This window comes from Anarhichas minor, unplaced genomic scaffold, assembly GCF_050575085.1.
Source record: "Anarhichas minor isolate MPS153535 unplaced genomic scaffold, ASM5057508v1 ptg000001l, whole genome shotgun sequence".
Lineage (NCBI taxonomy): Eukaryota > Metazoa > Chordata > Actinopteri > Perciformes > Anarhichadidae > Anarhichas > Anarhichas minor.
The window spans coordinates 2275001-2288160 of record NW_027466447.1 but is presented as its reverse complement, the minus strand read 5'-3'; the positions used below and the strand labels follow the sequence as shown (position 1 = coordinate 2288160).

Below are 13160 nucleotides of genomic sequence, written 5' to 3'. Positions count from 1 at the left end.
GTGCTACACTTTAATGGCAACACCCAAAAGCATTAGGCCTTTCAATTTGTTTTTTGAAATATGTTTAATCATTGACAGATAATCAAAATCAAAATAGAAATACTATGACGTCAATGTTGTTATTGATAAATTAAGGATGCCTCAGCCTGGGCAAAATTTTGTTACGTAGTTATGGTTCCAGAAATGGTGTCAGAGTGAGCCCTCTTTTCTCTACATTGTTAATGGATCATTTGTCTGAGTCAGTCACGTGGTGGGCGGCAAGTTTCCGTGTTTACAGAGATGTGAGCAGACTTGTGTGGCTGTTCGGCGTTCAGCTTCTACGAGAATGGTGTGAAGTCATGGCATTTTTAAAGACGCAAGAGCGAACTAAAGCAAGGTGTGTGCCGCTTATCTTATCGTTAACACAACACTGCAGATAAGGGGGGTCATTCTGTGGGTCCAGCACGAGCTCCGTACCAGCAGCGGCGTGTTTGTATCGACTGTGTGGATGAATCGTATTACGGTATACCGTCAGACTGGGCCACTCCGCTAATGAGAGCTTCAATGTCAGCTGTGTGGTGCACCCTTGTTACCGAAGGCACGACGAGTGTCCTCGGTAAGGAGCAGGAGTTTAGTCTGTGGCTGTGTGCCAGTAGTGAAGCGATGAAGTAGAAATGTCCAATGTCTCCTCCGTTTGAACTCATAAAACCTATTTTTAGAATTATCGTATGATCTTCTTTAACCTTAAAAAAACACACTCGAGACCTCGAGACAGGAGCAACAACATTATGTACAACTGGTATGAGTGTCCCCACAGAGCGATATAGCAAAGTGCATTATAGGGGAGCATATAGAAAGGACATAGATTAGTTTAGAAGACACTGAATCGTTGAAAAAGAAACTTTTTTCTAGTACTTTATAAACTGCATTTTATTCACATAATTGGCATCATTCTGACTAATGTGCATGCTTACTCACTTTGCACTTGCCAACAACATACATCACAAGCTTTTCCCCTGTGCAGAATGATGTGTGTGCTTCTTTTCACATTCATCTGCTGAGGGGGGACATTTCACAGGGCTCTAAAGTATCTTTTCATTTCCTATACTGGTTTGTTAGTCATTTATAGTCTAAATATATTAGCAGTTAACATCCACTCACTATAGTTTACAATGTGCTTATGATGTTATTCTTGAGAAAGTTCCAGCTGGTTCCAGATGGATATGCAGTTATGTAAATGAAGGAAGTGAGCATGTCACGCACTGAAAACCACATTAGTGTTAAATGGTAATGTGTTTTTAAAGCACTATTGCAGAGATATTTCACACTGATCCTGTAAGTCTTCATAGTATTGTACAGGTTTTGTGACCGTATTCATTTTGTTATCGGGGTTTGGATTTGATGGCAAGAGGCTAATGTTTGTCCAGTGCAAACAAGCTAAATATTCAGCATTTCTGGACATTGTGGAGGGTTAAAGGCTAAAGAAAGAAACCGGTAGCCAGTAGGGATGAGCAGGAAGTACATGAAGCTAAAAGCTTTACGGGAAATGTTGTCTCAATATCTAGAAACGCCATGTACAGTGGCATCAGATAAGCACTTCATCCCAACAGTTACCTTTTGGCTTCTTGGACTTGGTATTTACAATTAATTAAAGGTACATTCGTTTTTATTCAGATCGTTTTAGCTACACATGCAGAAGTTAAAATGAATAAATTTACAGTTTGTGTGTTTTTCAACGGATCATATATGGGTTCAAATGTTTTAAAGCTGTATAAACCATATTACTGATAGACTAAAACTTTTGACCGCATCTCAAATATTAAGAGTACTACACAGATTTAGCATTGCACTCCTATAACAATAGTGCAATCATGAAAACAATCTTAATTGATGCCGCACAATCAGAGATACTCACTCTCCTCTGTTTTCTTCTAGATTTTCTCTCCTGTTGCTGGATTTAGAGGAATATTATTTTGAACAGCACACTGCATACCATGTGACAACCAGTTCAAAAAAGGAGAGGTATGTGAGATACAGTGGGAAAAAAAAGTATTTAGTCAGCCACCAATTGTGCAAGTTCTCCCACTTAAAAAGATGAGAGAGGCCTGTAATTTTCATCATAGGTATACCTCAACTATGAGAGACAAAATGAGAAAAAAAAAAAAATCCAGAAAATCATTTTTAAAGAATTTATTTGCAAATTATGGTGGAAAATAAGTATTTGGTCAATAACAAAAGTTCATCTCAATACTTTGTTATATACCCTGTATATGAATGTATTTCTCTGAATTGTCTGCTTGGGTCAGCAGTTATTATTTTGTAATTTATTTGTTTAAACTTTTCTGTCATATTATGTAATAGTCCTGATCACCACATTGTGACCTCAGCCAAAACTCAATAGTGTGAAAGACCAAATAAGTTGTAAATGTGGATATGCTTAAAGCACTTGTATTGTACTTATCAGGGTTTTTCAGGTACTGGTATTTAGTTAAAGCCTTTAAAACATGCAGCAGCTGTTCAAACATCCTAGTATCCTGTTATTAAGAAGGCTTGAACAAACTAAAAACAAGTCACAAGCCTTTCAGAATAAGATTATTGAGATGGTTTAGTGTTATTGTCCTGTCAAAGCAGGTGGAGTGTGTGTATAATAAGGAGAATGGATAGATTCATGTGAAAAGCTGTGTTTTCCACTGACAGATATGAACTTTACAGTGATATTAGTGTCTTTTGCCTATTTACTTTGTGTCATTAGTATAATTCTGCTCATTTCTACCAGTCAGCACATTTTGCTACCATGCTAGATTAGTCTAGAAATCTGCTGGGTTGCTTTACAGCACGAGACCAGATGAGAGCCATACAAAGCATCATTTATTCTACACTTATTGCAAAGTCTAGTTCCAGGAACTGTTGTTTGAATTTATTCTGGCTGAGGAGAAATTTACGATATAATTAGCATTGTTTCCCCACTTTTTTACATTTTTAAGTATTGCTTTATATTATATATGTTTCCTTGTTACGCACAATAATAATCCATGTTTCAGTTTATATTTGTTTTATTCTTTATTACAGTCCTTATAGTGTCATTGTGGTTATATTTAACTAGACGGGCTTGTGGCTAACAGTGCTAACGAGCTAATGCTAGCTATTTTCCTTCCAGAAAAGTCAGAGGCTCGTTCAAGGTCTGTTCTAGATCTGTCATATTTGATCCAGAGGATCCTGAAGAGCCAATTTTAAAGGTTTGTTTTAGTAATGTGTTTATGTATAATTATAAATTATGTCTGTTTTTTTTTAACTCTTGCATCCAGATAAAATGTTTCTTTTAACAAAACAGGAAATGAGATATAAAACAATAATGAAGTTGCCATAAATTGTAAAACTTCTTCTAAATTGGAAACCATCTTCCAATAATATTATCTTACAAACTGAAGATATAAGAACTAATGGTACTAATGGCTCTCTATATATTACAGCCAGTATTCAACACTACAACACTACATTCTATTGCATGTTTTGCATGGCTGTTATATTGTGCATCGTGTGTTTTGCACTAGATTTAGTGACCAGGCCTTTCTGAATTATGATGCATCATTATTTATCTCTGTTTCTGCAGATTCCTCTTCGAGACTGTAAGAAGATTGAGTTTGTGCACAGAGAGTACAACCCCTTCAATGAGTGAGCATGTTTTCATCTGGAGCTCAGCTCACATGATGATGTTTATTCAGTTTGTCAAACTGGTCTGGTAACTTCTGGCCTGCGAATGTTAAGGCAGAATGAGTCACATTTGTCTGTTGCAGTTTGTACATCTACAAACTCCTTTTAGAAAGTAATTTAAATAAAGTATGAAACTACAGGGAGTTTTTGGTATTTTAACTTGTTTGTTTTTTCCTCATAGACCGAGGCCATCGGCCATCTCTATTTTATGTGTACAGGTGAGTCATCATTAAAATGTAAATATCTTTTTATTTTTTTTTATTTTACATATATTGATCTTCAAAGATGCATCACTCCTCATTGTGGTAATAGTTTGTTGTTTCATTTGTCCACAGTTATCATCTTTAATTGTTACAGCTGCTCATTATTTGTCATGACATCTTTTCAAAGTAACACCACACGTTTCATTTTCACTGTAATTTCAGGTTATTTACATCAAAGAGAGTAATGTCATAGCACCTTACAGAAATGAAAGGGTGAGTGAACAAAATCTCAACAGAGGTCCTCATATGTATATGAGTGTTACCTGTTACACCTGTTTCTGTAGTATGAAAATCTGTTCAAGCAAATCTGCAATCTGTGCACTTATGTTTTTTGTTTTCTCTGTTTGAAAACATGTGGACGGTGAAGGTCCCGTTGAGCTTAAATAGTGTGTGAAATACAATCAGTTACACTTGAGTTGTCGCAGCCTCAAATAAAATCCAAATGTGGATTTGAACCATTCGGATACGTTGCCGCAGTGTTTTCCAGGAGTCATATTTGAGTACAAGGTTGGGTCTTCTGTGCTTAAGTCCTGTTGTCATGCAAATTCCCACACTGAAACAGTGAAGTTTCAGCTATTACGTTATCATGCCAACATTAAGATCTGTAATGAATTGGTTGAAGCCACACAGAAACATTCAACCAAAACAAAAGTGCAGAAGAAGTAGTGCAGAGAACTAATTTCTTCAAATGAAACACTTAAACTTATCTCATCACCTTTGCAGGGGCCAAATAAAGTGACTTTCCAGTTGGAAGGTTGGAGTAAAACCGAAGATGTCGTTCAAACATTACTTCAGGTACGTAGCTGCTCCCAAACAGGAGCGGCTCCAGGTTGGGGGTTTCAGGTTGGGGGTTACATTGCATGACGTGGCCAGGTCCACTACAACCTCAGAGTCATGGGAATCGGTGTATTGGAGTATTTTGATAAAGGTTAGATTGTGCTTCAGTTGGGGTAATGCATGAAGTTGGGCATGTGCTGCTGTGGTGTGCGTTAGTGCTGTTCTGCTCATTTTGACTCTGGTCAATTTTGCAGCTCCACAGAGCATCCTGTCTCGAAAAGCTTGGAGACCAGACTGCAATGGTGAGTCAATCAATACTTAAAGTTCAGGCACACAGTGGGCACCTAAAGTCTGAATGATGATGGAAAATCAGCACGAATGATCCATTGTGCTTTTTTAAACTTTAATTCACATAATCTAACTTCCTGCTACGCATGATTTTTGTTAATTGTTGGTAACTATCATATAATCATGCATGATCAAACATACAGTTCTTGTATTTTTCTAGATTGCAGCCAATTTACAATCACGACTGGCGAGGTCGTCTTTTGACAAAAACTGGTATGTGGCCTTCAGCACTTTAGTTCACATTTCACTGTCTGTTCCGCCGCAATTTAATGAAATGTATTGATTAAAACAGTTACTGTCGTAGTATTAATATGCAGCTGAATAAGACAACGGTGGGATTCTGATTTAAAGCTTTCAGAGTGTTGCTGAGAAGCCTCACATGGAGTGTGCAGTGGAGATGGTCATGCCTCTGGTGTCCAATCCTGGCCACGTCTGCATAACGGATGAAAGCCTCTACTTCCAGCCTCTCAATGGATATCCGGTGAGCCACCACATCTGAGTGGACATGTTCTGTTATCGAGCTGAGGTACTAATATCGTGTTTCTGTGACGTGTCATTTCAGGAACAGGTCATTCAAATCGAACTCCACAGAGTCAGGAGAATCTACAAAAGACGGCATGGACTCAGACCTCTGGTGAGTGCAACCAGCCAGAGTAAGTAAATAGATAATAATGTGGTCAATAAGGCTTGTATAATTTCAAATGCCCATGTCTGTGTGCATGTCTCTCCTCGCCCAGGGTCTTGAGGTATTCTGTACGGAGACTGATTTCTGCTCTGACATCTACCTGAAGTTTTACAAGACGACTGATAGAGATGAAATCTACTATTACATTGCTACGTTCCTGGGTGAGCAAAACTCAAAACCAGTAGTGAATCTGTGCCTTGAGTTCCTAAACAATGTTAAAAACAAGAAGGTCAACAATATTGAAGATTAAGCATTATGAATGTAAGTTACTGGCCCGCAAAAGGTCACTAAAAACTCTCTAACATGAGACAAATATGCAATGATGTAGCCAGGCTTTCAGAGGACGTTTTACAGTCCCTTGATGGCCTAAATGTGTATCAGCTTTCAGCATTTATCCAGAATATTGGCATTTGAAACCAATATTGGTGAAGCCCCATAACACATGACTAACTGAACCCTGCTGATTTCCTCCGTCTTGCTCAGAGAACCATGTGACCGAGCACACAGCAGAGAGTTACATGCTGCAGTGGCAGCGCGGCCACCTGAGCAACTACCAGTACCTTCTTCACCTCAACAACCTGGCTGACCGTAGCTGCAACAACCTCTCCCAGTATCCCGTCTTCCCCTGGGTCATTGCTGACTACACCAGCGTACGGTTGGGTGAGTCAACAGAAAAGAAATACACACACATTCATTTACATAAGATGTTAGAGGCCCACGGTGATCATGGTCTGTGCCCGTCCAGCTTCTGAGATGCAATTACTGTACTTTTCATCCAATTGTTCTCCAAACTTATATTGATTGATATTGCTATAATCAGCCATATTAAACATGCACCAGTAGCATAATAGTCAGGACTTCTTCTATTTCCCAGATTTGACAAATGCTGCCACATTCAGGGACCTGAACAAACCTGTGGGAGCCCTAAACAAAGAGCGACTAGACCAGCTGCTGGTGAGACTCTGCTGCTTCTGTGTTTTTTCCAGATGTAACCTATACTATAGATATGTCTGTAGCTGAGTGTTTTGCTTCATATTGTTTTTGTACTGTGAGTATCAGTAAACGCCCAATTGTCATGGTTACAGGCTCGCTACAGAGGCATGCCTGAACCTCGCTTCATGTATGGCAGCCACTATTCCTCTCCAGGCTACGTCCTCTTCTACCTGGTCAGAGTCGGTATGTGACACACGTCGTCATTCAAGCTACAGCATGTATGGAAGCACAGTGCACACAGTTTATGTTCATTACCACTGCTCAACCACTGTGTCTGTTTTCATCTGCACGCCTGTCTGTCCTGTAACAATAATGTCTCCGTTTGTTGTAGATTGGTAGAAGTTTACCAGGTTCATTAATTAACACTACCATGTCAAACTGAAATTCTTCTTTGTACATTTCAAATTTGATTTGCCTTCAAAAACTACACAATGAACATGTTTTAGATTTAATACTATAGGTAATATTATTGCTCTTGCAGCCTCATTATAATCAGTATGTCGGTCATTGTTTTAGCCTGAAGACACACCATGTAGACCAAAACAAGCACAACTTAAATACAACTAATAAATCAAACGGCCTTTTCTTGGTTTCTTTTTTTAATCTCTTTGGAGCACCTTTCACAACAGCAATCTAGAGACTGATTACACGAATACAAGGTTAGGTCATTTCTATTGCAAATGTATTCTGGGTCTTTTGAGTCTGATATGTAGCTGACATCTTTGCTTTTACTGAAAAATGAAGCTAATAATTTGTCAATGCTTACTGTCTTTTCCCCTGCAGCTCCAGAGCACATGCTGTGTCTCCAGAATGGCCGCTATGACCATGCAGATCGCATGTTTAATAGGTACATTATTTTCTACTTCAAATTTGACAAACCATGAAATCAGCAGTGCAAGGCAGATTTTACTCGAGGGACTGACAATATAACGTAACAACAAAAATATCATAAATGATGAAAATATTTCTTGACACAGTTTAAGGGGGGGAAAAAAACAACTGATAATACATACATATTTATATGAAATCTTTCAATGATAACACATTAATGCATTATTGCATTAATGATTATCAATTAAATGTAGTATTTTTAGCTTTAAAAAAAGGTTTGATTTGAGACGTTGGTATTTATTGACTTGCATTGATTTCTTACAGCATAGGTGATACATGGAAAAACTGCTTAGAGGGGGCAACTGACTTCAAAGAGGTAAAATATGACTCGACTGTATATTATGTCCGTTAGACACTAGAAGTGAAGATTTTGCCCTATCGATACGGCCAAATCACAGTTGTTCTGTCAAACCACATGAACATGTAATAGGGGAAAAAATCATCCAATAATGCTGACAAGACACTTTGTGCTTGTCATTATTTTTTGACACAGCTGTGAAAATGGCATTCTGAACCAAGTATTTTGCCACTTGAATTGGCTGCTGTTGTTTTGATAAGATGCAGTTTTAGTGACAAACAAGTCAGATAAGGAAGGTGGAAGGTTTTTGAGAATTTCAATCCAGAAAGCACCCCAACCATAACTGGGTAACATACATAACGTTACATTATGTATAAGTCTAAACCAAGCAATTTTTCCATTCAGTTGTTGATTAAGGCACTATCTGTTTGTACGACGCTCTTAATGAGGTGCAAGAAAAAATGCATGTACTGTATCAGTGTTGATATGGTTTCTGTCCAAGATTATGCTTCATGACTTGTCTGCCTTGTCTGTATGCCTTTCCTTTAATGCAGTTGATTCCAGAGTTCTATGGGAATGACTGCGGCTTCCTGGAAAACAAACTGAGGCTTGGTTTGGGCAGAAGGCAGAACGGGAGCTTAGTGGGGGACGTTGTTCTCCCACTATGGGCCTCGGGTAACTTCTTCCCGTCTGACCATGATATGCATGTAAACTCTGTTGGACCCAGGTGCCATATACTCCCTTCACCCCCACGCTAACATCCACCTGACAACATGATACTCTTGACCCTCTAACTCTTGTGTTTAACAATATTAATATTGCTTTCAGTCTGTGTGCTGCTTCATATTCACTGTGTCCTGTTTGTCACGACTCCAGACACCAGCGATTTTCTTCAAAAGCACAGAACAGCACTGGAGAGTCAGTATGTGTCGGAGCACCTCCATGAGTGGATTGACCTGGTGTTTGGCTTTAAACAGAGAGGCAGTGAAGCTCTCGCAGCCCATAATGGTAAAATACAGCAGCCGTTCACCAACATCAAGCCCACCAAAGCCGGACAAAGACTCATATTTATGTCATTATCTTTCAGTGTTTCACCCACTGACCTACGAAGGAGGCATCGACTGTGATAGGTGTTAAAGGAAATCGCTCACGAATTATTTTTTAAGAAATTTTAGATTACATCATGGAACTAACTTTTCAATTCTCTGAAAAGCATTGAGGACCCTGACCAGAGAATCGCCATGCTGACACAGATCCTGGAGTTCGGCCAGACGCCCAAACAGCTGTTCACCATCCCTCACCCTCAGAGGATCACGCCAAGGTTTCAAAACATAACTCGAAGCCCCAGCAGCAACTCACCAGTCAGTGACCTGTCTCCAGGTAGAATTGCAGAAACACACAGTAAAAAAAAAGAATTGAAGCAACTCCTGAAACCGCACTTTCAAATGTAAGGTCATGTTATAATATTAGTAAACTGCACACTGTGCAGTTTACTAATATATATACCGTTGGTATATATACCGTTGGTAATATATATATGCCGATGATGATTCATACCTCTAAGTGGTGATGGCCAGTGGTCTGAGTTTTCTGTGAATGGAGCTCTTGCTGTGTGCAGTTTGGGATACGATTTGTATTTCAGTGAATCATCCCTGTTACAGTAATGTGAAGGTGGGTGTGTTTACATGCAATCCATGACATATTTCTTAGGGTCTTAGTTTATGAACAAAAATGGGTCCAAACTGATTATTTGTCAATGGATCATTTCTTTACCAGTAAGAAATAATTTAATAATCTGCCCATAACTGCTGATTTATTTAATTTCCAGTGATGCATAGTACATTTTCATAAAAATGTCATTTCTATTCTCCATGTGTCCTAACTGCAGTTCTCCCTGTGCTCTTTTGCAGCCTCTCAGAGTGAGGACTCGTCCTTCGAAGACTTGACCGAGGAGAGCAGGAAGTTAGCCTGGGCAAACATTGGAAATCTGAAACCCATCTCCAGCCACAAGATCCATAAAGAGTAAGTCAGGAGGCTACAGTAATGACAAAGTACGGGTATAATTGCATCGCTAGTCCAGATATAACTGAAGTGAAAGCTCTGGTTCAAATATGAGGAAGTGCAAGCAAAGTGAGAAGGCGACAGGCAGCTGCAGAAAAGAGTAACTTATTAAAATGTATTGTGAGGACGTTTGTCGAGGGGGAGCAGCTGTGGATGGGTGGCTGCTGTAAAACTCCTCTAGTTCAGAAGAAAAAAGAATCTTTCGACCACTCTGAAGAAAAGTGTTTTCTCACATTTCTAAACTTTGCTTATGAAACCTTTTCTGTTGCAATCTAAGTAGATCCTCCCCTCCATGTTTTTCTTATGAATATTTATGCATATGTTCTGTTTTTCTGTTGAATGTGCAGGGCTGTGACGGGCATCGCTGTGTCTCTTGATGGAGCAGCTATTTTCTCCACATCTCAAGGTCTGGAGAATATCTTAAATAAATCAAGAGACAGATATTGATTATTGTAGAGGCACAAAAAAACAGATCAAAAGACAGGCACTGACTGCAGTTTAGTGTTACTGTGTGCTGAGATTTTATATGTGCTCAGCATTATGGCAACGTCTGCCTCTAGTGGCCGTCTGGGGTTCTTCTGTTACCATAGTGGTGCAAAGTGATGTCATCGCAGTCAGAATTTCACTCAGGAATTAAAGGAATAGCACAACACTTAAAGTTGCAATTCACTTTTTTACAATTTTACAAGTAGAAAGGGCGAACAAGATTGCAGATTGGTTCAAAAGGCACTGATTACAGTTCAGTTTAAGCCATATGTTCCTTGACTGTAGTGTTTTCTCATTGGTGGGAAAAAGTGTACTGATCTGTATCACTCTTTATTCCAGATACAACCCTTAAAATGTTTTCCAAAGAGTTGAAGGACTTCCAGAGAAGCATGTCCTTCTCTAACATGGTATGCAGCTGGATTCACTTGCCAATTCACCGTCCCTCTAGTCCCATCAAACTCTCTCCAAACAATAAACCACTTTTCTATTTTACAGGCATTATCATCATGTTTGATGCTGGCAGATGGTAAAACTGTGGTGTGCTCTTCCTGGGACAACAATGTGTACGTATAGTTATTACGTACATATGATTTTTATTATGATGTGCACACACTGACCCACATGTTTCTCCTCCCTTAGTTATTTCTACTCAGTCCCATTCGGCAGGCGGCAGGACACACTGATGGGTCATGATGATGCAGTGAGTGAGATGTGTTGGTTTGATGAGCGGCTGTACACTGCGTCCTGGGATTCCACCGTGAAGGTAAACACTCAAGTACTGTAATGAGGTTATTCGATTGTTATCCAGCCATGAATTTATCAGGCATTTTGTCATTTGGACAAGTTGAGTGTGAAAGATATGAATAATACAAAATGTCAGCTAACATCGCATCGTTGTTGCAGACATATGTGGTGCATGTATTTCTTTTATGGGTTATGTGCGTGTTCAGTTGAGAGGGAAGAGTTGATGATGCTGGTAATTTCACAGGTCTGGCAGTGCGCTTCTGATAGCTCATCCAGTCACAAGAGATCCCAGTTTCAGTTACTGGCCGAGTTGGAGCATGAGGCTGGGGTGAGTGAGGAAGATAACTCTGTATTTTAATTGACTTCATTCAGAGGAGTTTGAACGTGTTGGGAGTTGGGTCTGAACACTGAAAAGTGGCAGCAGCACTCAAAACATACAGATTCGTTTTCCCTATATAATCTCTCTCACACCCGTGTACAGGTGAACACCATTGGTTTGAATCCAGCGGGGACTCTGCTGGTTTCTGGCTGTAAAGATGGGGCCGTCACCATCTGGGACACCAGCAGCTACACAACACTGCAGCAAGTCCACTGCCACACTGGAACCATCCACCACACGGCCTTTAGTCCAGGTATGTGTCAAATAGAGCCAGTATGACGCTATTCGCCGGTGTTTAGTTGTGAAACTGTTATATGTGTACAGTACACCATCTGCCCTCACAAAAAGTGCAAGAGGTGAGGTTCTTGTTTAGTTTATTAGATCCTAAGTCTTAGAGACTGCCTTTCAGGTGGTGCATTGTGGCTTTTGTCTTGAAGGGTCAGTATAGATCACAGTAATTAGTGCTGGCTTGCACCTCCAAATTTAGCCAACCAACAATTGACAGTTAAACACAGGGTCACCTAGAAACCACGACTAAATTAACAACTGTGATTTTTACATCCTCAGATAGCCGACACGTCCTCAGTGTCAGTGCCGACTGGTGTATGAAGGTTACTGACGTCCAGACCGGGATGGTGATCTCGACTGTGAAAGCTGTGGAGGAGCAGAGGTAAGATCGCACCTTCTGCATAACACGAAAGGCAGACGACAGCTTTACCCAAACCAAGAGGTTACATATATATATATATATATATATATATATATATATATATATATATATATATATATATATACATACATACATACATACATACATACAGTGGGTACGGAAAGTATTCAGACCCCTTTAAATGTTTCACTCTTTGTTTCATTGCAGCCATTTGCTAAAATCAAAAAAGTTCATTTTATTTCTCATTAATGTACACTTAGCACCCCATCGTGACAGAAAAAAACAGAAATGTAGAAATTTTTGCAAATTTATTAAAAAAGAAAAACTGAAATATCACATGGTCAGACCCTTTGCTGTGACACTCATATTTAACTCACATGCTGTCCATTTCTTCTGATCCTCCTTGAGATGGTTCTACTCCTTCATTGGAGTCCAGCTGTGTTTAATTAAACTGATTGGACTTGATTAGGAAAGGCACACACCTGTCTATATAAGACCTTACAGCTCATAGTGCATGTCAGAGCAAATGAGAATCATGAGGTCGAAGGAACTGCCCAAGGAGCTCAGAGACAGAATTGTGGCAAGGCACAGATCTGGCCAAGGTTACAAAAGAATTTATGCAGCACTCAAGGTTCCTAAGAGCACAGTGGCCTCCATAATCCTTAAATGGAAGAAGTTTGGGACGACCAGAACTCTTCCTAGACCTGGCCGTCCAGCCAAACTGAGCAATCGTGGAAGAAGAGCCTTGGTGAGAGAGGTAAAGAAGAACCCAAAGATCACTGTGGCTGAGCTCCAGAGATGCAGTAGGGAGATGGGAGAAAGTTCCACAAAGTCAACTATCACTGCAGCCCTCCACCAGTCGGGGCTTTATGGCA

The 13160-nt window shown here is 39.7% G+C and overlaps 1 protein-coding gene across 2 annotated transcripts in view; it reads left to right on the top strand.

Annotated features, from left to right (window-relative positions):
- The first annotated feature begins 226 nt into the window (after window positions 1-226).
- Window positions 227-13160, top strand: part of nsmaf (neutral sphingomyelinase (N-SMase) activation associated factor) — a 17266-nt gene continuing 4332 nt past the window's right edge. The window contains exons 1-29 of one of the 2 annotated variants that reach the window (XM_076087019.1): window positions 227-376; window positions 1915-2001; window positions 3137-3215; window positions 3590-3651; window positions 3872-3908; window positions 4116-4166; window positions 4677-4748; window positions 4985-5032; window positions 5239-5291; window positions 5430-5559; window positions 5641-5712; window positions 5816-5924; window positions 6247-6423; window positions 6638-6717; window positions 6849-6939; window positions 7540-7603; window positions 7912-7963; window positions 8500-8620; window positions 8822-8953; window positions 9033-9075; window positions 9159-9325; window positions 9856-9967; window positions 10354-10412; window positions 10832-10899; window positions 10988-11055; window positions 11132-11255; window positions 11481-11564; window positions 11718-11868; window positions 12183-12285. In XM_076087019.1, the coding sequence (XP_075943134.1) occupies window positions 339-376; window positions 1915-2001; window positions 3137-3215; window positions 3590-3651; window positions 3872-3908; window positions 4116-4166; window positions 4677-4748; window positions 4985-5032; window positions 5239-5291; window positions 5430-5559; window positions 5641-5712; window positions 5816-5924; window positions 6247-6423; window positions 6638-6717; window positions 6849-6939; window positions 7540-7603; window positions 7912-7963; window positions 8500-8620; window positions 8822-8953; window positions 9033-9075; window positions 9159-9325; window positions 9856-9967; window positions 10354-10412; window positions 10832-10899; window positions 10988-11055; window positions 11132-11255; window positions 11481-11564; window positions 11718-11868; window positions 12183-12285 (2534 nt within the window). In that variant the 5' untranslated portion in view covers window positions 227-338. Of the gene's footprint in view, window positions 377-1914; window positions 2002-3136; window positions 3216-3589; window positions 3652-3871; window positions 3909-4115; window positions 4167-4676; window positions 4749-4984; window positions 5033-5238; window positions 5292-5429; window positions 5560-5640; window positions 5713-5815; window positions 5925-6246; window positions 6424-6637; window positions 6718-6848; window positions 6940-7539; window positions 7604-7911; window positions 7964-8499; window positions 8621-8821; window positions 8954-9032; window positions 9076-9158; window positions 9326-9855; window positions 9968-10353; window positions 10413-10831; window positions 10900-10987; window positions 11056-11131; window positions 11256-11480; window positions 11565-11717; window positions 11869-12182; window positions 12286-13160 lie in introns of those variants that run through there. The other variant, XM_076087105.1, reaches the window with a different exon arrangement.